The sequence below is a fragment of the Taudactylus pleione genome, unplaced genomic scaffold (genome assembly GCF_031769625.1).
Source record: "Taudactylus pleione unplaced genomic scaffold, aTauple2 ptg001005l, whole genome shotgun sequence".
In the NCBI taxonomy this organism is placed as follows: Eukaryota; Metazoa; Chordata; class Amphibia; order Anura; family Myobatrachidae; genus Taudactylus; species Taudactylus pleione.
Window position 1 is genome coordinate 660,332 of NW_028285406.1, and position 24,077 is coordinate 684,408.

The 24,077-nt window shown below is 45.5% G+C and overlaps 1 protein-coding gene across 1 annotated transcript in view; it reads right to left on the reverse strand.

Moving 5' to 3' along the window:
• The window catches only part of LOC148454324 (A.superbus venom factor 1-like), a 91,818-nt gene that overhangs the window by 29,790 nt on the left and 37,951 nt on the right, over positions 1-24,077 (reverse strand). The window contains exons 13-22 of the mRNA XM_088461036.1: positions 20,585-20,776; positions 19,565-19,726; positions 18,097-18,226; positions 17,738-17,812; positions 16,211-16,411; positions 13,764-13,875; positions 11,132-11,217; positions 8,089-8,228; positions 3,684-3,896; positions 1,741-1,807 (exon numbers count right to left, since the gene is read on the reverse strand). Of these exons, the coding sequence (XP_088317162.1) occupies positions 1,741-1,807; positions 3,684-3,896; positions 8,089-8,228; positions 11,132-11,217; positions 13,764-13,875; positions 16,211-16,411; positions 17,738-17,812; positions 18,097-18,226; positions 19,565-19,726; positions 20,585-20,776 (1,378 nt within the window). The remainder of the gene's footprint in view (positions 1-1,740; positions 1,808-3,683; positions 3,897-8,088; positions 8,229-11,131; positions 11,218-13,763; positions 13,876-16,210; positions 16,412-17,737; positions 17,813-18,096; positions 18,227-19,564; positions 19,727-20,584; positions 20,777-24,077) is intronic.

Below are 24,077 nucleotides of genomic sequence, written 5' to 3' on the forward strand. Positions count from 1 at the left end.
AATGCTTAACTGTGCTCTACAGGCCCAAATTCATTTTCTATTCTCAGCATAGATCCCTCTCCAGTCTCTCCAATGCTTAACTGTACTCCACAGGCCCAAATTCATTTTCTATTCTCAGCATAGATCCCTCTCCAGTCTCTCCAATGCTTAACTGTGCTCTACAGGCCCAAATTCATTTTCTATTCTCATCATAGATCCCCCTCCAGTCTGTCCAATGCTTAACTGTGCTCTACAGGCTGAATTCATTTTCTATTCTCACCATAGATCCCTCTCCAGTCTCTCCAATGCTTAACTGTACTTCACTGGCCGAATTGAATTCTCATCATAGATCCCTCTCCAATCTTACCACTGCTTAACTGTACTCCACAGGCCCAAATTAATTTTCTATTCTCATCATAGATCCCTATCCAGTCTCTCCGTGTCACAAACCGGGTCTGATTCCCCTGTCACCGGGTCACTTACCAATTCTGCCAGCATTCTCTGTCACATTCCAGACACACAGGCTTCAGTGTTTCTCGGCCTGCTAGGCCCCAAGCAAGATCTAAGCCTGCTACAAAGTACTGCATTGACAAGTCCCGATCACCTGACTGTAGCGGCCAATCAATTGATAGCCTGAGCCTCTCCGTACCACTGGTCTCTGCTCAGCCTATTCCAATTAACCCAGGGGTATATATCCCAGCTGCTGACTCTACCTAATTGCCCGTACAATGTGGGGTTCAATTCCTGGTCAGGGAAGTGTTCTTCATTACATGCCAGGAGGTCTCCTTAGGCCTGCCAGCTTTCTTTACACGCCTCCAGACACACAACACAGATGAATATCAGACACCGGGTTCACAAACAAATACTAGTCTGACACTCCGATGCTTAACTGTACTCCATGGGCCCAAATTCATTTCCTATTCTCATCATAGATCCATCTCCAGTATCTCCAATGCTTAACTGTGCTCTACAGGCCCAAATTAATTTTCTATTCTCATCATAAATCCCTCTCCAGTCTCTCCAATGCTTAACTGTACTTCATATGCCCACATTCAAACTCCTCTCGCTCACCTACAAAACCACCTTCTCAGTACATTTCCATCCCCATTTCCACTAATATGCCCCCCTCCCATTTCACTTTGCCAACTACTGCTTCCTCTCCTTTCTCTGATCACCTCCTCCCATCTCATCTTCAGGATTTCTCCCATGCCATCCTAATTTATGTTGCATTCCTAATAAGACTTGTCCCCATTTTTCCAGCCTTAAACATGCCCTTAAAGCTCATGTCATCCTCCAATCCTACAACTTTGCTTTCCCCATCTCTGTCCCCGTTTCTCTCTAGTGTCTAGCCATCCTCCAGAATGTAAGCTCCTGTGAGCAAGACTTTATGTTCTTTATGTAATCATGTAATTTGTGTACTGCAATTATCAAAGCATCTCATTCTCTCTATTAGTCTTAGGGGTCAATCCAATTACATACAAAGGGTGTGAGTCGCCATTGTAATGGCGTTAAAACGGCAGCAATGGACAGGCACCCTGCACCCTTCGCATCCCGCTCGGACTCCGAATTCGCAGAATTTTGCTCAGAACCCTATGGAGCTGCGAGCAGTTTTTTGCGCATTTGGGCTGTCGTGAGGTGCGGCCATTGCCGTGATGACTTGCACCCGCAAGTACATTGCATGTAATTGGATTGACGCCTTAGTCTTTATCGCACCATATAATAATAATGATAAATAGGATTTGGTTTTAAAAGAGAGCTTACCAACGCCTTTGACCTCAGGCTCCAGTATCACTGATTTTAAATTTGTTGTAAGACGAACGCCTTCAGGCTGAAAGGGAAACAGAAGTGAGTTCCCCATGTGGATCCTAAGGGCCTCAGGGCCTGATTCCTAAAGAACGCAACTGCGAATGCAATAGCGATTACGCACACAGTCCAACTGCAATAGTACGCTAATCCATTGTGATCGCAATGCCCTCGCAGCACTACACAAGGACACCCACTTTACTTACCACACATCCATAGTATTTAGCAAGACTGCAAATTCATCGGTACAATCGAGTACCATCACAGCCTTATGCACACTTGCACAAGCTTTGATCCAGGGCCGTAACTAGGGTGGTGCGACCAGTGCCATGGCACAGGGCACCACGGAGCAGGGGGCGCTGTTTGGGCCTGTCAATTTTCCTGGTTATTATCATTCTTACTTGTAGCTTCTTCTTCTTTTATCCCCAGCATCTCCTGGCCTCCCCTATCTCTTCCCTGGCCCTTCCCCATGAGGCCTTGGCCATTTTCAGGTGCATTGACTTATGTCCCTATTTGAAAAATGGGGAAGGGGGACACCAATGCTCTTTCTGGCATAGGGCACCAAAAGGCCTAGTTATGGCTCTGCTCTGACCTGACTCAGAAATTGCTAACAACCACGCACGCTATGAGACCTCAGAAAGCGTAGGCCATCGCAGTAAATAATATATGCAACGGCTTTCAAACGCACTGGCACGCTTGCGTTTCCCTGACCACCCCCCCCCCCACACCATCACCACCCACAAAACTGCACTTTCTGTCAATCACTCTGCGATGGGTCTGCGTAGTCATTGAGATCACAGTCCTGATCGCAATGGCTAGTTCGCACATGCGCACCGCGATGCATACGCATGCGTAGTAATCACACAACCTGCCAATTGCGTGCGTAATCGCAATTGCGTGCGGTAGTGGATCAGGCCCTCAAAATTATTTTTTTCATTCTGAAATAACAATTTTTTACTTTGGTAAGAGAGGCTTTAAAAATAACGTGTGGCTACATGGGGAACCTCACTAAACACTTCCTATGCTGTTGAGACATTCACTGGGCCAGGGTTCTAAGGAGCACAAGGCCTTATCCCGGAGGCATGGCCATACCTACTCCCCCCAAAAAAAATTATTATATATACTGTATATATATATATATATATATATATATATATATATATAACACTATGGGCCGCGCAGTGAAGTGGCACCACATGTTGCAAAGTATACATTTGTCCCCCTCAGCAGCTTGCTTCCTGTGGGCCTTTCCAATAGGCCTGGGCCTGGGTAATTAGTACTCGCTCATCCCCTTGTCAGCGCCCCTTCCTATGTCTGCCATCTGACAAGGCGGGACTAAGGCGGGGGGGCGACAGGGGCAGTCGCCCCAGGGCCGGTGTGACCATGCTGAGAAAAGGTGCCCAGTGGCTAAGGCTTAAAAAGGTGCCTCTCTCACTCTGTGCATTTCTTTGGCAAAGTAAACGGAACTAATAACCATGACATATCAAACCGAGGGTGTCATTGTTAAATTCAATGTGTGTGAGATAATTGGCATAAATTAATTGCATTGGTTGGCTTTTTCTATATTTCACTTTGTACAAAGCTGATGATGGCTATAAAGATCATCTATGCCAAAGTGGCAAGAAAAGTGAGAGTGGGAAGGCTAGAGAACCTATAGTATTACTATACACAATGGTACCCATGACATACTTTGCCAACAGTTCCAATTTTATGCAGCCAAAATGGCATTGCCCAACAAGGGAATTCTGAAATGCTTGCAGATATCTACTGGAGCCCTGGAACTGGCTTTAGCAGATCTAATATAGAATTCTTGAATTTTAATTGTAACAATTATCAATATTTTGTCCTCATCAAATGTATATTTTTCCTGCAGTTTAGAAAACATCTTAGCACATACTCACCACAACCCTTAGTTTCTTCCGGACACCATCACTCACAAACTTTTGAAAAACAGAAGCCTTCACCTCTATATCATGCGTACCCAGATCTAGGGGGACAATGATGAAATGAACCGCAGAGGAGGAGTGGGATTTGACAAATACCGTCTGTCGGTATGGTGCCTTAGATGTGGCTAGGCTGCAGAATTTCTCATTATAAATCAACTCCACTCGTACCTGTGGCAAACACATGAAATGCGTAGTGAACACAAGATATCATTGGTGAGAAAAATACCACAGGAATGGAAAAATAGCCTATGCAGGAATTTGGTAACAGGCACCATAATAATGACTATAGTTATGTACTAGTCTTATTATTTTTATTATTATAATACATTATTTATAGGATGCCACACATGGTCCACAGTGCCGTACAGAGGGTAAAACAACAAGACAGTACAGGGTAAAATAGTACAGTACAATACAGTGGACAAGTAACAGCACTACAAATCTCAACACAGCCACTGATGCAAGGGGTGCATTGGAAATATTCAGCATAAGCAGAAACCTGCAGCCATTGGCATGGGCGCATACAGTAAAATGGGTCTAAGTTGGAGTCCAGGAAAGAGAGCCCAAGGAGGAGGTGTATAGGGTAGATGGTATGCAAGAGAAGTAGGTAATGAGAACAGGTAAGGGGAGGGTCTTGCTCATAGAGCTTACAGTCTTGAGGGAATGGGAAGACAAACAGACATAAGGAGTGAGCCAGTGTAAGGGGAGCTACGGGCAGAAGCAGGGGTGAGAGAATTGGAGAATGCAAGAGTGTAAGGTAGACTACGTGGTGACATGGTTAAGTGGTGGATGGTGGGTTTTCAGTGCCCGATTCAAGCAAGGCGGGCTGGGGGATAGTCAGATGGAAGAAAGGATGTTGCTGTCACGACCGGCTGTGTAGAACCCCTCTGCTGATGGGATGGAAGCTGGGTCCCGGACTGGGAAATAAATTGGAGGCGTGGGTTCTGTATATAAGATCTCCTCATCCACGAATACCAGATCTTGGCGAGACCCGACCAAAGGTGCGGAATCTAACCAGCCGGGAGGTGTTCACCAGTGACCCCTCCAAGCGGGATATGGATATTTATTAGAGATGAGCGGGTTCAGATCTCAGAGATCCGAACCCACCCAAATTGAAGGGATCCGGGGCGATCCGAGCGAAGCCCACACTGCCGACATAACCACACTGAGGACACCACCAGCACCCTGCACTGTCAGCACAAATGCACTGAGGTCACCGCCGGCACCCCCGATCTGCAGACACCGCCGGCACCCTGCATTGAGAACACCCCTGCACTGCCGACACAGTCAGCAAACATGCACTGAGGACACTGCTGGCACCCCCGCTCTGCTGACACCACCAGTACCCTTCACTGAGAACACTGCCAGCACCGCAGCACTGCCATTCCATGTACTGAGGACACCGCCAGCAACCCCTGCACTGCCAACACAGCCAGCAAACCTGCACTAAAGACACCGCTGGCACCCCCGCACTGCCAACACAGCCAGCAAACCTGCACTAAAGACACCGCTGGCACCCCCGCACTGCCGACATCACCGGTACCCTTCACTGAGGACACTGCCAGCACCGCAGCACTGCCATTCCATGTACTGAGAATACCGTCAGCAACCCCGCTCTGCCTACACTGTTGTCACAGTAAGTGCACTATTGGTGTATCCAACCCACACTGTATAACACACTGTATCCGTGTTGGAAATTAGAAGCTGAACTGCCACATGTTAGTGCCGCCCACTGTGTCACTTAGTTTAGTCAGCCAGCTAGCTGGATGCAACCTTGTGGCCTTAACTAGATGAAGCAAATAATATTGTGAGGTGGTCAAAACTGATTGTAAATTACTGGAAATAAATGTTATTGAGGTTAATTATACTGTAGGAACAAAAACAGGCCCATTTTATGTGATTTTAGCTGTTTTTATGATTTTTTAAGAAAAAATCCAGATCCAAAACCAAAACACGAAAACAAAACACAGAGGTGTTTTGGCAAAACCAATTCAGATCCAAAACCAGGGGGGATCCAGATCCAAAACCAAAAAACGAGGGTCGGTGCACATCTCTAGTATTTATGCTGCACCCAACTGGTAGGTCGCAGTCCTTTGGTCAGGTGTCTGGTACCCACAGGAGTAGAGAAATTACTACAATGGCCCTCGAGAACTACTTCTGTAAGAAGTATACTGCACCAATGAGTAGATGCTATTTGTACACTGGAGAGGTCTATGATGCATGATTGCGCCGGAAGGTGGCACTTGTAATAATACACAAATTAAGGTGGTTTGATGCAGAGTAGCACCAAGGGGTGGCACTAGTGATGTACTCCGGAGTGATGTCCTGACGCCAAATTGCGCACCAAGGGCACAAGCTGGTCACGCAGGAAATGCTGTCAATACGCTCTGTTGCACAATAGATAAGCACTTGCTAAGCACACAGGCGAGATGTTTAGGATGCACTGTTGCACGAGGAGTTGGCAGCTGTTCGGCACACAGGCGAGAGGTTACAGGATGCACTTTTGCACAAAGAGGTGGCAATTGTTCCGTACACAGGCGAGAGGTTACAGGACGCACTTTTGCACAAAGAGGTGGCAATTGTTCCGTACACAGGCGAGAGGTTACAGGACGCACTTTTGCACAAAGAGGTGGCAATTGTTCCGTACACAGGCGAGATGTTACAGGACGCACTTTTGCACAAAGAGGTGGCAATTGTTCCGTACACAGGCGAGAGGTTACAGGATGCACTTTTGCACAAAGAGGTGGCAATTGTTCCGTACACAGGCGAGAGGTTACAGGATGCACTTTTGCACAAAGAGGTGGCAATTGTTCCGTACACAGGCGAGAGGTTACAGGATGCACTTTTGCACAAAGAAGTGGCAATTGTTCCGTACACAGGCGAGATGTTACAGGACGCACTTTTGCACAAAGAGGTGGCAATTGTTCCGTACACAGGCGAGAGGTTACAGGATGCACTTTTGCACAAAGAGGTGGCAATTGTTCCGTACACAGGCGAGATGTTACAGGACGCACTTTTGCACAAAGAGGTGGCAATTGTTCCGTACACAGGCGAGAGGTTACAGGATGCACTTTTGCACAAAGAAGTGGCAATTGTTCCGTACACAGGCGAGAGGTTACAGGATGCACTTTTGCACAAAGAGGTGGCAATTGTTCCGTACACAGGCGAGAGGTTACAGGATGCACTTTTGCACAAAGAAGTGGCAATTGTTCCGTACACAGGCGAGATGTTACAGGACGCACTTTTGCACAAAGAGGTGGCAATTGTTCCGTACACAGGCAAGAGGTTACAGGATGCACTTTTGCACAAAGAGGTGGCAATTGTTCCGTACACAGGCGAGATGTTACAGGATGCACTTTTGCACAAAGAGGTGGCAATTGTTCCGTACACAGGCGAGAGGTTACAGGATGCACTTTTGCACAAAGAAGTGGCAATTGTTCCGTACACAGGCGAGATGTTACAGGACGCACTTTTGCACAAAGAGGTGGCAATTGTTCCGTACACAGGCGAGAGGTTACAGGATGCACTTTTGCACAAAGAGGTGGCAATTGTTCCGTACACAGGCGAGATGTTACAGGACGCACTCTTGCACAAAGAGGTGGCAATTGTTCCGTACACAGGCGAGATGTTACAGGACGCACTTTTGCACAAAGAGGTGGCAATTGTTCCGTACACAGGCGAGAGGTTACAGGACGCACTTTTGCACAAAGAAGTGGCAACTGTTCCGTACACAGGTGAGATGTTACAGGACTCACTGTTGCACAAAGAAGTGGTGCTTGTCAGCACACAGGCAAGATGTTAGGATGCTCTGTTGCACAAGAGTTGGCACTGGTAGACACAACGATAACACGAGGAGAGGACCTGGAACAAGGTATACACTGGATAGCGACAACATTGCACAGGCAACTTCCTTCCGTCCAGTGACAGGCTTTATATCCTAAGGTAGCAGATCATAGGTGGACAGCGTCAGCTGACCACTACCATGCTACCATTGGGTAAAGGGTAGTCAGGTGATGTGAACTGTCATGGCTGTGTCCATGACGGCGACCGCAGTAACCAAGGCACGGCGCGGCACACGGATGTCCACATGGCGCTAAGAATAATGATCAGCGTGTCACCCGCTGCTGCACCTGGCGTCAGACCACCCAAGGGATCAGGGGAAGTGGGCATCGCGGTGAGTAACGGCCGATTCTAGGCCACAACCTGACAGTTGTTTCAATTATGGGGGGACGCACGGGAGAAATCTTGGATTCTGGAGTGAGATGTTGTAACCAGAGGGGGGGAGGTGGCAGTCATTGGCGGCAGTCATATGTAATAAATAATTGCAATTGACTAACAACCCCCACAATTCTGCCTGTACCTTGATGTCGTCATTGCCATAGTTAAAGAGGACGGCTCGGATTTCCACTTGCTCATTCCTCACCACAGAGTAGGGCAGCTTCAGGTCAATAAAAAAGTCCTTCATTACCTGGATCTCATAAGGCTTGGCAACACAAATACCTGTATGCAAGATAATGATCATCTTTAGCCTGAATCACAAATGTAACCACCATATAACTAAACATACATTTCAACACATTCCATACTGCATAAGGGTTTTCAATAGACCCAGTTTATTTTTCATTGATCGAGTGATCAATCAGGCCCTGTATTCCAAAATGATGTTATAGGTGCGCCATAGGGCAAGGGGCTGAGTGATAAGAAAAGCAGATGAAACTGGTGGGAGTGTTAGTAATTAAGTAATTGTTCTTACAGTACTGGTTGTAGCATCAATTAATCAATGAGTGGCAACACAACAGATGTGATGTGTTCTGGCAAAGACAATATATTGGGGGACATCTTTTGGTGACTGCTAGGTGTAAAGTCCTGAACAAAATTAGGTGTAACGTGATTGGCACTGCTGGGTCATGTGATGAGTACTGTTGGGTGTAAGATGATGGACACTGCTGTGATTAATAAGAAATGCGGTGGGTGTGGGGGTGTAATGTAATGGACATTATGGGATTTGTCGTCCTTCCCTGAGTGTAAAGTGATGGGGACTGTGGGATTTAATGTAAAGGATCCTGAGATGTGATAGAATGGCTACTACTATGCAACAGGGGCCGGGATGTACTAAAGCTAAAAATGCGGTAAAACCCACGAAAATGCAGTTTTCGGGGGTTTTACCAAATCCTCGAATGTACTAAGCACCTGGAATGCGCTGCATTCTGGTGCTTCATCCCGATGGGTAGCGCCTTATCGGGAGAGCTGTCCTTTGGACAATTCTTGGTACATTACATGGTAATGAACCGCGGTATGTACCCGAAGTCGCGGTACAGCGCATTAGTACATCCCGCCCTATTATTAGTTGGTGGACCTCTCTTATCTCCTAGGGATAAAAGAAGGTAGATTTACTAGAGCTTCTACAAATTAGAAAAGGTGGTGTTGCCCGTAGTAACCAATCACATTTTACCTATTATTTCTCTATAGCATCCTAGAAAATGTCCCCCTATATAAAAAGCAATATTAGTTTAAATCTGTTCTTTACACTCATCAGCCCTACATCAATTGGCCAGAGGTGCAGGGGATAGCAGCTTTAGCTATGGCTTAGGTCAACCTGGAGAGGGGGGGGCCCCGTTATTGAAGGGTGTCCCCCGCCTGTGGCACTACACCCCCACTATAGCCTGGTGCTGGTTGATGGAATTACAGGGGAACCCTACACAATTTTCCCCGTATTTCCAAAACTGCTGGTTCATTGAAATATGTGGGACCCCCAGGCCATTTTTCCCTGAACCGGGACCAGTGCTGGTTTTGCTTGGGAGGGGAGACCCCATGCCATTTTTATTTTAATATTAACCATTTTTTTATTTTATTATAGTCAGAAACATGCAAGAATCACACTGACGTGTGTATGTTTCTGCTAAACACGCTGCTCAGGAGAGGGTGTATTTTTACCTTCTAATTTGGACCAAATTTGATTAATTTACACCCGTATTTGCAATATCAATTCTTGGTAAATGTGTTCCTGCCTATGAAAAGTACTTGCGAGTTGGTCTGATGGTGTGTTTACTTCTATTTGTGTTTTCACCGGTGTTTTGCAGAAGGAAATCATGATTTTAGGCCCGTGTGTGTCTTTAGTAAATCTCCATGTTTGCAAAACTGGCCAAACACACCCATGAATGGCATCTCGGGCCAACACGATTCTTAGCAAATTTACCCCTATGTATGTTTATAGGTGCATGACTGTATGTCTGTGCATTAGTGTGTAGCTGCATGTATGTGAATAAGTATGTGACTGTATGTGTGTATAAGTGTGTGAGCATATGTATCTGACTGTATGTATGTGTGTATATTAGTGTGTGATTGTATGTACTGTATGTGTTTTAGTATGTGACTGATTGTATGTATGTATGTATCTATGTACGTAGGTATGAATTTGTGACTATATATATATATATATATATATACAGGTCCAATCGGTACAGCACTCCACTTAGCTTTGTCCTATATTGCCTACATGCCCTCCTTCGTTATGGATATCATATGCAAAATGTGCAATATGTAGGTGGCACTGCAGGTCTTAAATTAACGCGGTTCAATGGCACATTAAACAACGTTAGTTTAAGACCTGCAGTGCCGCCTACATCTTTTTGCATATGATATATATATATATATATATATATATATATGTGTGTGTGACAGTATGTATGTGAATAGGTGTATCTATGTGACTATGTATGTACTGTATGTATGTCCCCAGTATAGTCCCACAATTTCTGAGGAATGGTAGGGTGGGAATGCTCTCGCTTGCTGTGTGAGGCTGGAGAAGCGATTTACGCACAACCCCTCCTCCTCCTGTTGAGGGAGGAGCACACTGAAATGTTTGTGATTGGACTTTCTCAAAGTGGGCCAATCACATGGATGAAACGCATCATTGTGCTCCTCCCTCATGCCGGTCACGTATTCCGGTGATTGGCCAGGATGAGCTAACACCTGATTTCCATGTTACAAACAGTCGCCGCAAGGGTCATGCAGATAACACTGACAGAAAGAAAACAGACCATTACATCAGAATGCAGCATATTGACCACCAGAGTGTGGGCACCCAAAGTACCGGTAACACTGGTGTTCACTTTGGGCTCACCCTGATATCACATCATACACATCCTACATGTGGAAACATTACCCTAATCCTACATAATACACATCCTAAATGTGGGAACATCATTCTAATTCTAAATAATCCTAAACATGAATACAACATATTAATAATTTGGCCGTATCTATAGTAGCTTCGAGCCTTCATACAATCAAAACAGAACTAATATTCTAACGACTGTAGATAGAGATATTTACAATATTATCATGGACACCAGGCATTTTTTTCTACAAATAGATGGAAAATAATTTATTGCTGCCGTTACCTTTATTCTCTGATAGACTCACAGCCAGGACCTCCCAGGTGGTGATTGAGTCTTTCAAGAAGACACTGAGAACCTTGGTTGAAACACTACATAGAAAGAAAATAACAATCTAATGGTTACGCAATCACAGGGAAGGACATACGTGAAATGCAAATAAAAAGTTGCCTATAAATTTTGCTTCTCATCTTCTCTATTCTTAAGGTAATTGTGCCAACTAAGATACAGTATCTATCAAATCCAATGCAGGAAGCCTTCACATGAGACGAGCTCTAAGGCACCCAGATTATCCTTATAGCACATAATAACATCATGGAATGAGCGGTTAAACACAGAACAACATGAAAATGCAAATTTTAATCAAAGCGGGGATTTAATGATGGGGACAACATTTATATCTTAATATTTGTCGTGCTATTTGACAATTTTATGTCACTGTTTTGCCAATATAAAACTCCAGATGAACTACTCTCTCCTATTAAAAGAAATACATGGACCTCTTTGTCTCGGGAGCTTTTGGTTTACATAAGCCAGAAGATTGAATGTAGACATTATGCAGTGGTGAGTAATAGTTTAAGCTAGAGATGAACGGTTCAGTTTCTGAAAACCGAACACACCCGAAGTTTGTGGTTCTGAGTCGAACTGACCCTTGCTTGGATACCTTTTGGGGTTCCAATTAGAACTGAGTCCCCACCTCGGGTCTACAATTGAGTTCGGAAATCCCAAACCAAGCTAAAATATTTGAGTATGGTTTTACCAAAACCAAAACACTGGCACATCTCTGGTTTAAGCTGATTGTTGTAGTACCAGTGGCAAGTAGTAGCTTAAACCAATTGGACCTTGTGACAGTGGAGAGTAGTATCATAAGATGACTGTGCAGACTGTCTAGTTAGATGCAGTGACAACCTTCCAGTGTTTACAATTTACATTTAGGATTCCCCTAGCTTTTAAATTGAGAGGAGCCTATTAAGCAGGCATTGCCACACTAGTGCGTATCTTTCAGACCATTCTATCAGCTGATTGTTGTGGTGTTCAAGCAAATAAACATATTTGGCTGCAATTCTCCATCACACACTAACGACCGCACAATACGTTGTTCACCAGCCACCTCCACAAGCTTGGGGTCGTTCATCAAATTGACAGATTGAGCAGCATGGAGGCTCGAACTGTCGATGCGATGAATGAGCCTGTGAGACCGCGCATGGTCGGTCCTAGCGCATACACACTTGCCGACATGGACGATATGTTGCCCAGATCCGCCGGATCAGACTACGTATTGTCTAACATGTATCCAGCTTAAGCTCCATTTTTGCCAGTTATACATAACTTTGCATTTGACCTTTTTCACAGGCAACTATTGACATTTTTAGGGTTTTAATGAGCTCCAGGGTTGCGGCAATGTTAGTATTGACCGATCTTTGCATTTTAACACCTCAAGTGCTCAATAGCACTTTTTGAGTGACAGGAGAAAAATATTTGTTTCTCACTGAAATAAGGGTTTTTACTATGGGAGAAGAGAAAAGAGAGGGTCCGATCCCAGCACTAGATTGAAAAAGGTTTAAATCGGTTTTAATTCCAAAGTAAGTTACGACTCATGAGAAAAGGTCACTATGGGAGCTTTAGAATACTGTGATATAATGGCTGGAAAAGTATTGCATGGTAAAACCTCAATATAACCGGTAGAACAACATATTTTGTGAAGAGCATAAACTTTTTATTCAACAGGGGCATAGCTAGACTTATGGGGGCCCTATAGCAAGATTTCCATAGGTTCCTCCACCTTCCCCACCCACTACCCAGAGCATGACGGCCAGTCACCTTCCTGAGCCCCATGGGCAGTGTTTCATTTCTCAGTGTTCTGCTTACAGGGCAGCACATCGATTGTCCAGGATGGCCCTGTCTCACCTCAGTGATGCTGGGAAGAGGCACGGCCATGACCCAGGGATATCCCAGCAGGATAAGCGCAGCCACGTCTCCTTCCAGCATCAGTGAGGAGAGACAGCAGAAGGTTCATGATAAATCCGTTAAGGCCATATGCCACATGCATTAACGCTGTCATAAAATTGTCGAGAGTGTTCTAATCGCCATTCTCCGGTGAAAACTGCCATTTACTCAGAAGCCTTGGCTGATCTCAGTGCAATAAATAGACTAGGGGCCTAAATCAGAGGTACACGCAGTACCAATGTTTGCTCAGTGGAGCGATTATTTGCTACTGCATGTTCGCAAAAAGTCTCGGAAGCCCTTAGTTAGCGCGTGCACTGCTAACCGATGGCGTACACCTTAGCATATGACATCGCAATGACTTGAGATAGCATCTGCGATCCACAGTGGGCATATTTTGAGAAAATTACAGGGGAGACTGCTCGCCAGGTTGAGGCCGCTCCAGGAGTCGATGTTACGGTTGATGGTGGAATGTTTGGAACCACCAACACAGTTGAGCATTGCTGAGATATGCAAAGTGGGGGTTGCAGGTTTTTCTCAGTCCGTCGCACGGTGGTCAGCTCAAATTTGCATATTTTTGCACTTGCAAATCTGAGAGAAATCGTAGCCACGCATGAAATGCGTCCTCCTCTGAATCAGAGGACTCTTGGTAATGGACATCTAGAAAAGGATAAATATACATTTCTGAAAATACCCTTTATTATCAGGTCTTTCCGTCATTTGTTCTATTTTCCAGAACCAAGACTCAGGAAACTCTGATCTGGAGGAAATTTCGCCACTGTCAATGTAGTCCTCGTCCGAGTCACCTGCAGCAGAAAAAGTGAGATGTCTTAACTTGAGAATGAACTGTATTTCTATGCACAAAAGCAATACACCTAAAATAAGTGACTATATATAAAAAGCTAATGAAATCTATATGAGTCTTGTAAGCTTGTGAGAACAGAATGTACAAAGTTCTTCTCGAAAACCCTATTGATGGACATTTTGGGGCCTAAACCTAAACCCTGCCAACAAAGCTTTCAAAGTCACATACAAAGGTTGATTCAGAAAGTGGACATAGAAGAGGCTGCATCTGTTGGCGGTCACCCTCCAGAAACTCTGCAAATGCCTCTACACAGTTTTTCCCTGGGGTATACCTCTTTGCCCGACTGTGTGAGAACTGAGACGCCTGCTTCCAGCCTTCATACACACTGTAATGCCATTGGTGTATCTTTAGACCCAACATTGAAAACTTGCACCAGCCCTATGGCCCATTCAGTTTCTCTGACCGAGTGTGGTCTTCTGTGTGAGCAGTTGAGAGCCTGTGTACGTAACCACCTTTCACTGACTCACACCACGGTGCTAAGTGACCTCACTGTTACCGCAACTGCGACTCTGTACGGACACAAATGGGGCAAAGACTTTGTGCGATTTAGATGCATGCTCGCACATTAGCAAAAAATTGCTCCATTACATCCGATATCGGTGGTGCGTGCACCTTTGAATAAGCCCCATAATGTTTTACAGAAGACATGAAAGGGTCTATGTCACGTATAAACAATGGACAAAGCGGGTGAATCCCGATGGCCTGGAATCTGCGCACGTGCAGAACGTGCCTGCAATGTCGCACGCAGTCCGGCAGCAGACTGTCAGTGATTGACGGTCTGCTGCCGTTTCCAGACGGGGAGGGGGCAGCGACAGCCTCAGTTTTACCAAAACGGAGGCCACAGTTGGGTTTCGGGGGGGGGAGTGTGGAGGCAAGGATCTCTGTGATTTCCTTGCCTCGGTTTGCTTGACCCCATGGTCACTCAGCTGGCCGATGGGATTGCAGATGATCAGTTGCTGCGTCCAAGCCTCCTGCAGCTTTACCATTATTTCAGCTATCACAGCTTCTACCACGTTAACAGCTGCAATAGCAGATCCGTCCTCTGCTGAATCAACCCCTAAGTCTTTTTAAATGAGCTGAACAAGTATCATTCTCTCAATCTCTCTGAATCTGAGTTGGACGCTTTGCCGATGTTTACGTAAATGGGTGATTTATTTATTTATTTTTTTGCTTCTGCGCATGCGCAAAATCCCCTATAATAACTTGCACTGCACGTGCAGTAACAATAGAGGCTCACGTAGTCTGAAATGCATTGGCTATTCCTGGATGGTGACTGGGGGGAGGTGGCTATTGAGATGCACGGGGATGGTCCATCTCATGGGCGTGCCGTGGGAATGCTGATGATCTGTTTGCACACTCGGATACTTCATCATTCACATTGGGGACCATACTATGATGATGGAGATCCTGCACAAAGCATGAGGATGGTGAAGCCATTCAAAGTGTGTGTACCAGCCCATGCACGTTCAGAAGTGCCTATACTAACATAGGCCCTGATTCAGACCCACTCGCGAGCGGCTGTCCGCTCGCAAGTGGGTCGATGGTCTGCACTGCGCATGCGCACGACGGAGGGAGCTCCGTCATGCGCATGCGCGAGACGCGACGAGCGAAGGACTTTCCTTCGCTCGTAGTATCTGATCAAAGGGGGCGTGCTGTCGATGTTGATTGACAGCACGTCCCCTTTGGTGGGCGTGCCGGGGGCGTGCCTGCCAGACGGAGGCGATCCCAAGGGAACGCCTACCGTCGGAAGCCGGCCCCACTGACATCACTAGTGATGTCAGTGGGAGTGATTTTGGCTCTGATAGAGCCAAAATCACTCCTGGCCTTGCGGTTGAGAAACTCAACCGCAGGCTTCTGCTCGCAGTGGCGATGGTCGCGGACCATCGCGACCATCATCCTGCATGCTCGTATATGCTGTGGGTGGTGACCCACAGCTATACGAGCGTCCAGGAGGACGCTCCGTATTTATGGAGGTGGGCCCTGATTCAGAGCGAGCGCTCTGGTCAGAGCGTCCGGCTCTGAATCAGGGCCATAATCTATTGCAAAAGACGTGCAGCAGCGTGCAAAGCAGAATAAGGCCCAGGATGTTTGCAATCAAACTGATATGCAGAATCGTTTTCACTGTGAAGGGAACATGAGCCCTTTAACTGCTGCCAAGTTATGGGAACTGTTACACATTCCATTCCAGCAATGTGTACATTACGTTTAGCATCCCTTTAATAGTGGGAGTCTTTTGTTCCACTATGAACAGCTTCCAGTGTGTATTTAACGCTCACTTCGTCCATATTCATCCGTCTCTTTTAAATATTTGTCATCTTCCCTCAGCTTCTTAAAATAGTTGCAGCAGTCCAGGAAAGCATCTGCACATTCTTTCCCATCTAAGATATTCTGTGCTCGTCGCTCACAGCTGTGACCCATCGGGTTCTCCACCGTGCCATCGTAGCAGCATTTCCGTGCAGCATCTTTATACTTGGAAGCTGAAACACATAATGTTGCAATGAGAATCACGTATCAGGTCTAGCACCATGCATATAAACTTATTGGATGAATATGCCCTTAACAACTCCGTTATTTTGGTATCCAACTTGCTTCGCGTTGCAACGTCAGGTACTAAAATCACAAGAGTGATTCAAAATTCCTCCGGTGTGGGGTACAGCTGCTTTGAAAAGTGAAAAGCGAAAACTTGCACTGCCAGGACCCACCCCAGCAGTGTTAGTGCACATGTGTGAGATCAAAGTCAAAGTTAGTGCACATGTGTGATATCAAAGTCTCACTATAACAATGAGAAGTCATTCAAGAATGAATGGCCATGAATTATTAAGAAGTCATCAATGCCCTGAGACCATCCTAAGTATTTATAAATTCAGTCCATAATGCCCAGGAGGGGTTCCGTACCCCACTCTTCCACATCCTATATGGTGCTGTCAAATCAGTACCCCCCCTCCCCCTTATGCTCATCATCTTCCCAGTGATATTTGGGAAAATGGCACATACACACAAGATAGCAAATGCTCTGGCACTGTGCCAGTGTCTTTACTTTTAATTGTATGGTGCCATCTCTGCAAAGAAGTGCTGCATAGGAGTGGGACCCACTAGCTGGCACCATGGTAGGTATACTCTAGATGCAGGGTATGTGATGCAGGATTCCCTGAAACCCAGATGCCTGTGAGTACCTCACATCCTGCAACCATATACATACACCTAAGATTGTGCCTTATTGTTGCCTAAAAACCACATTGTGACAGATTGTGGTGCTGTGTTTTGGTTGGCGTGTGTTTTTGATTTGTAAGCTAAAGCTGGGTACACATTAGCCGATATGTAGACGATATGTCATCCGTTCCGGTGGATCGGGCCGACACATCATCGACTTAGGCCAGTGTGTACGCACTACCAACGATGAAGCGAGCTCTGGCTTGGTCGTCAGTCGCATCGTCAGATCATCCGTACATGCAGCTCAGTCTGACAATACGGCTAGCGACCCCATGCAGCAGGATGAGGCTCGTGTAGAGATATCAGGCAGTTGGGCACCGGATTGTGTAAAGTATACTGGCCGCCCCAATATGTCGATCTGCCTGTAGTGCGATCGTCCATAGTTAAGTGTGCACCCAGCTAAAGACAAAGAATTCAGATCATTACAAATGTCCAACAAGTGCAACCCACGGACCGGCGATAACTGTTATTGAAGGTAAAGGGATTGTGCCAAGCTTCAACCTGTTTTCTGTGAATCCAAAGGATATAAAATAAAAACTTAAAAGCACTAACAAATATGAAGAAACATGACGGCCCGCTGCCCGTTGTCTCACCATAGGTTGCCTTCTGTTCAATCAGATACGCTGAGGAGCGACGCTTCCGAGCCTTACGGACCTCGCATTGTGGCTCTAAAACGAAACATGAACTTTAAAATGGGATCAAATGACTCACGTTCAACCTGGATAGAGGAAGCCAAGATAGGTGACAAAATATATGCAAAAAGGAAAATCTCTCTTTTTAGTGTAAATGTAAATAGCATTCAAAAAGTTGATTTTTTTTAATGATGATGTGTCAGACAGCAGTGATTGAGATGTCAGGATCATTGTGGCGAATGCAATCTATTTTCACATGTTGATAAATATGCCTGTAAGCTATATCCTGCTAATGATCAGCAGAGGAGCCCATTGGTCACCTGATCTCTGTTTGGTCGTTTGCTGTAAACTTGATTGCAGGGCCAGTCCGGCATCATAAAACACAGCCATGTTATTGGCACCACTCCCGGGGGAGCACCCAAGGTCGGAGTTCTCCACCATGTTCCACACCTAAGCAGGCAGGGCATAGATAAAATACTTCAGTAATGCAAACCAGCGCCTGGCTTTGCCATCTTCATCAGAAATTGATCTTATCTGACTCTACAGTACATCCAACTCATCAGGTAACTTTCTAATGTAAAACAGACTATGATTTGCTGTAGCTGGAAATGCTAGAGGTGTCAGATTATTAGAAATGTGCACTGACCCCCCCAGTGTTTTGGTTTTGGATCTGGATTCATCTACGTGTTGTGATTTTGGTTTTGCAAATCCAACCTCATGAGTTTTGGTATTGGATCTAGGGGGAGGGGGGGGGTTAAAATAAAAAAATGACAAAAAGTTTTTAAAAACAGTTAAAATCACACAATGTTTTGCAATCCAAAACCCGTCCTTTGGATTTAAAAACCCAAATTCCGAACTGCAAGAAGATCAGAACCGCGATTGGCGTGGATTTGGATTTCTGGGGAACCGAACCGCACAGCTCTACAGATTATAGTTAATAAAACTAATTGCCAGACTGAGGCTTATGACATAACAATGATACTGTGGATGGTGGCGTTAGGTGCGTAGGTGATGCTGAGAGGGAGAGGGAGTAACTCATGTGCCCAGAATGTTATATGTCATCCTGCAGCTGGTAAGTATTGGGCATAGAATGTACACACTAAGGACCCATCACAGCTGAATGGTTGTCACTTAGGTAAAGGAGTGCTGGGTAATGTTTGAGGTGGTATTGATAGGCTTCATATGCCATTATGTTATTATGGTGCCAATGAGGAACCAGGACTTAGTGGGTATGGTTCTTGCTTTGAGTAGGAATGGCAGAATAGCAGAGAGATGAATGATAGAGGGAGAAGCAGTTCTTATGCAACTATTAACAAATTCTAGGTAGTCATCTTGGGTGTCAGTGGTAACATTTAAAGTATTGAATGACTGACACACTCATCCAGCTTTTTAATGCCCTCACATGAAGGTGCTGTTGGCTGCTGCCCCTCCATGTCAGTGATACCCTGGGAGTATGGTGTCACAGCTAAGTGTCATACCTCAAGTCTAACAAGCAAAGGAGCCCCCCCCTCCCCCTACCACCACCACCTCTTATTGTAAGAAACCTTGGTTGGTGGAGCACAAAGCATGAGGAGGAAAGGGCCCAGGCCTAGGGCATCCCCCAAGCCTGAACCAGCCCTGCAGAGGGGAAGTTACTGCTTTGTAACCAAGGCAGTTTCAGTTGATGTATGCTATTTGTATCTTTCACTCTGTAGGTAGAGTATGCCTCCTGGTTCTAGCTCAGTTGCCCTTCAGCAGATCCTCAGGTTCATCAGTGACAATGAGTTTTCCTCTCAGTGCTCTCCTCACCTTGCTCTGGGTGATCTTAAACGCTTTATTCAGCACAAAGACACCTTTATCCACGGCCACCAGTCCCACGGTGGACTTGTGATCTGCTCTCAGCTTCAGCTTCATGGAGGTGGTAGGGCTTTGTATTCTGTTGTCTCGGTCTGTGTTACCGCTCACTTCCAACTGTGTAATAATATAATGACAGCGCTTTAGAAAACGTTCTGTATAAACGAAGAGCCGGGCGCTCTGCAATTGCACAAACAGTATATGCAGTATGCTTATTCTATACAGTAGGTAAGATTTGGGGCAAATATACAGTAGAAGTGCATTAACAATGGATTCTTCATGTATATGTCTTTGAATGAAAAAAGATGGAACAATCTCCCATACTGCATACAGTAACTTGTATACAAATTCGATCAATAAGAACTAATGTTAATTAATAAATAAAAAAAAGAAGGCTATGGACAATCTACTCAGATGTTTATGCTGTGTGACATGGACACTGCTGGCCTCAATTAGAGTTAGGAGGAATTTCAGCTACATTGTGCAACTTTCCAGCTTCGTGGAAACCCCAATGCTCTGCAGGAGGGGGACAAATTGAGAACATGTGAACAGATATAGGACTTACTGAAGCCTTTTAGCTCCCTGGTCAAGTACCTGGAGCTATTATATGATATCCTGAAGCTAATGTGTGTAGATTTAGGAGTAAGCCCCAAGGGTGCACTTAAGGTGGTAACAGACATCTGCGTTAAGTGAATCCTCTGGGCTTATTGTGGGCAGCAATTAAATAAATCTGGGCTCTTAACCTGGGAGCTAAAAGGCTGTGGTAAGTCCAACTGCTAAATTAATTCTCCCCATAGAGTTGGACCCTTGCATCATAGCACAGTTTGCCCGAGTGCCAATTTGGATGTGTACTCGGAGGTCTGAGTTATGTATGACAATGTTGAATTTAGATTGATGGTAGACTCTATACCTACAATTCCCAAGACATTAAAAATATAAAGTTTTTACAAATACTCCATATAAAAAGTTTCTCACCGTTCCTACACAAGAGTCTATGACATCCACCCAGATTGAGTCAGACACAATCTCATTTGCTGCAATGTAATAGGCTATGATACGGAAAGATGGTAGAAAGTCCGCGATGATAGGGAGTGATAAGGTCACCACGGGTTGACCAGCCAGCCGAGGCTGTCTCTCCGCCTTCACAATCCTGCCCTTGGACATGATCTAAGGAGGAAGAACATATGTATGAAATCTTGTGGATTGCAAAATGGATTTAGTATTTCCTATAGAGGAGAGTGAATTTGCGGTGGAAATAAAATCTATGCTAGTCTCACCAAAGAGTTTATTAAGCCCTATTAATGGTGAAATGATGGAGTCTTCAATATTCTCTTCTTTGTGAAGAATTAAGTGTCTCTTATGGGAGTAGTATGGAATGCCTACATTCACGATGTTGATATTTAGAATGTTGACGCAAAATGTCAACGTGAATATTTGTTCAACCAGCAAAATGTCGAAATTCACAAATGTTCATATGGTTAAAATGTGGACATGCTCATAATGTCGATTTTTAACATGTCACCACTGAATGTCGATATACCCTTAACCCTAAACCTAACCAAACTTTAGCCCTAACCTTAAATCTAACTCAATCCCTAAACCTAACCTCTCCCTAGCCCCAAACCTAACCCTAACCCTAAAAATAACTAGAGATGGGTGGACCCATGTGTTTTTAGTTTTGGCTTTGGCAAAACCACCCTCGAGGGTTTCGGTTCTTTCCTGCTTTTGATCTTAGATTTCAGTTAAAACTTATAAAAACAGCTAAAATCATGTAATTTAGACTAGGGGTGAGCGGGTTCGGATTTCTGAAATCCGAAACCCCCCCCGAGCCCCCCGATCCGAGGCCGATCCGAGTCAGGCTCGACTTTTCCCGCCTGACTCGGATCTGAAATCGAGGCAAAACGTCATCATCCTGCCTTCCGAGTCTCGCGGGTTTTGGATCCTATATAAGGTACCCACGTTGGCGCCATTTTCTCACTCGGCTGTGGACAGTGAAGAGGGAGGGTGGGAGTTAGGGCTGGCTGGGCTGTGTAGTGTAGTGTAGTGTAGTGCAGAGTAGTGTTGTGCTGTGCTGCGCTGCGCTGTGCTGCTGTTGTCCACTACTTCAAAGTCCATAGGGGCTGGCTGTGTTGTGCTGTGCTGCTGTTGTTAATAGAGGCTGTGTCCACTACTTCAAAGTCCATAGGGGCTGGCTGGACTGTGTTGTGCAGTCAGTTCTCCATAGGGGCTGTGTCCACTCCAAAGTCCTGTGCAGTGTCCCAGTCCAAAAGGGGAGCTGTAGTGTTGTCCAGGGGGTGCTCTGTCCATCAGGGGTGCTCCCCCCAAGTGCTAAAAAAATAATATTTTTTGTGTGTTTGTGAATTGTGTGCGCAGTAGCCGCACGTGCATCAACAAAGTAGTGCCAAGCGTGCGCCTGTGTCATAAGTAAAAGGCCGGCTGGCTTGACCGTTAAAGGGTGCTGTAACCCCCAAAGTACACTCCAGTCCAAACCAAAAAAAAAATTTTTTTCTGTGTTTGTGAATTGTGTGCGCAGTAGCCGCACGTTCATCAACAAAGTAGTGCCAAGCGTGCGCCTGTGTCATAAGTAAAGGGCCGGCTGGCTTGACCGTTAAAGGGTGCTGTAACCCCCAAAGTACACTCCAAACCAAAAAAAAAATATTTTCTGTGTTTGTGAATTGTGTGCGCAGTAGCCGCACGTGCATCAACAAAGTAGTGCCAAGCGTGTGCCTGTGTCATAAGTAAAGGGCCGGCTGGCTTGACCATTAAAGGGTGCTGTAACCCCCAAAGTACACTCCAGTCCAAACCAAAAAAAAAATATTTTCTGTGTTTGTGAATTGTGTGCGCAGTAGCCGCACGTGCATCAACAAAGTAGTGCCAAGCGTGCGCCTGTGTCATAAGTAAAGGGCCGGCTGGCTTGACCGATAAAGGGTGCTGCAACCACCAAAGTACACTCCAAACCAAAAAAAAAATATTTTCTGTGTTTGTGAATTGTGTGCGCAGTAGCCGCACGTGCATCAACAAAGTAGTGCCAAGCGTGCGCCTGTGTCATAAGTAAAGGGCCGGCTGGCTTGACCGTTAAAGGGTGCTGTTACCCCCAAAGTACACTCCAAACCAAAAAAAAAATATTTTCTGTGTTTGTGAATTGTGTGCGCAGTAGCCGCACGTGCATCAACAAAGTAGTGCCAAGCGTGTGCCTGTGTCATAAGTAAAGGGCCGGCTGGCTTGACCATTAAAGGGTGCTGTAACCCCCAAAGTACACTCCAGTCCAAACCAAAAAAAAATTATTTTCTGTGTTTGTGAATTGTGTGCGCAGTAGCCGCACGTGCATCAACAAAGTAGTGCCAAGCGTGCGCCTGTGTCATAAGTAAAGGGCCGGCTGGCTTGACCGATAAAGGGTGCTGCAACCACCAAAGTACACTCCAAACCAAAAAAAAAATATTTTCTGTGTTTGTGAATTGTGTGCGCAGTAGCCGCACGTGCATCAACAAAGTAGTGCCAAGCGTGCGCCTGTGTCATAAGTAAAGGGCCGGCTGGCTTGACCGTTAAAGGGTGCTGTAACCCCCAAAGTACACTCCAAACCAAAAAAATAATATTTTCTGTGTTTGTGAATTGTGTGCGCAGTAGCCGCACGTGCATCAACAAAGTAGTGCCAAGCGTGCGCCTGTGTCATAAGTAAAGGGCCGGCTGGCTTGACCGTTAAAGGGTGCTGTAACCCACAAAGTACACTCCAAACCAAAAAAATATATATTTTCTGTGTTTGGGACTTGTGTGCACTGTGGCTGCACGTGCATCAACAAAGGAGCAGCGCCAAGCGTGCGCCTGTGTCCCATAAGTAAAGAGCTGGCTGGCTCATTTCTTAAAGGGTGGTGTAACCCACAAAGTGCACTACTCTCCAGCAAAAATAAGAAAATATTTTCTGTGTTTGTGTGCGCTTTAGCCGCACGTATATATCAATATAACATAAATGGAGGACCAAACTTTCTCGGATAAAAATAAAATAGGGAAAGATCAAGAACCACTTCCTCCTAGTGCTATTGCTGCTGCTGGGAGTTGTTCATCATCCCAGAGAGGAAGTAGGAACATCACTACTTTTACTAAACAATTGACCCTCCAACAGTCCCTAGCGATGAGGATGAAGTACGACAGCAGTCATCCTGAAGCAAAACGTATAACTGAGGCCTTGACTGCTATGTTGGTGTTAGACGTGCATCCGGTATCCGCCATTAGTGCAGTGGGATTTAGACAATTGATGGAGGTAGTGTGTCCCCGGTTCCAAATCCCGTCTAGATTCCACCTGCATCCTCAAAGCAGCAGCGACAAGCATGAGCGTCTGTCTGTTAAAGGGTGGTGACACCCTCAAAGTGTGCTACACAAACAATAAAAATATTGTTATTTTTTTTTCTGTCTTTGTGAAATGTGTGGGCTGTAGCCGCACCTGCATCCTTAAAGGAGCAGCGACAAGCGTGCG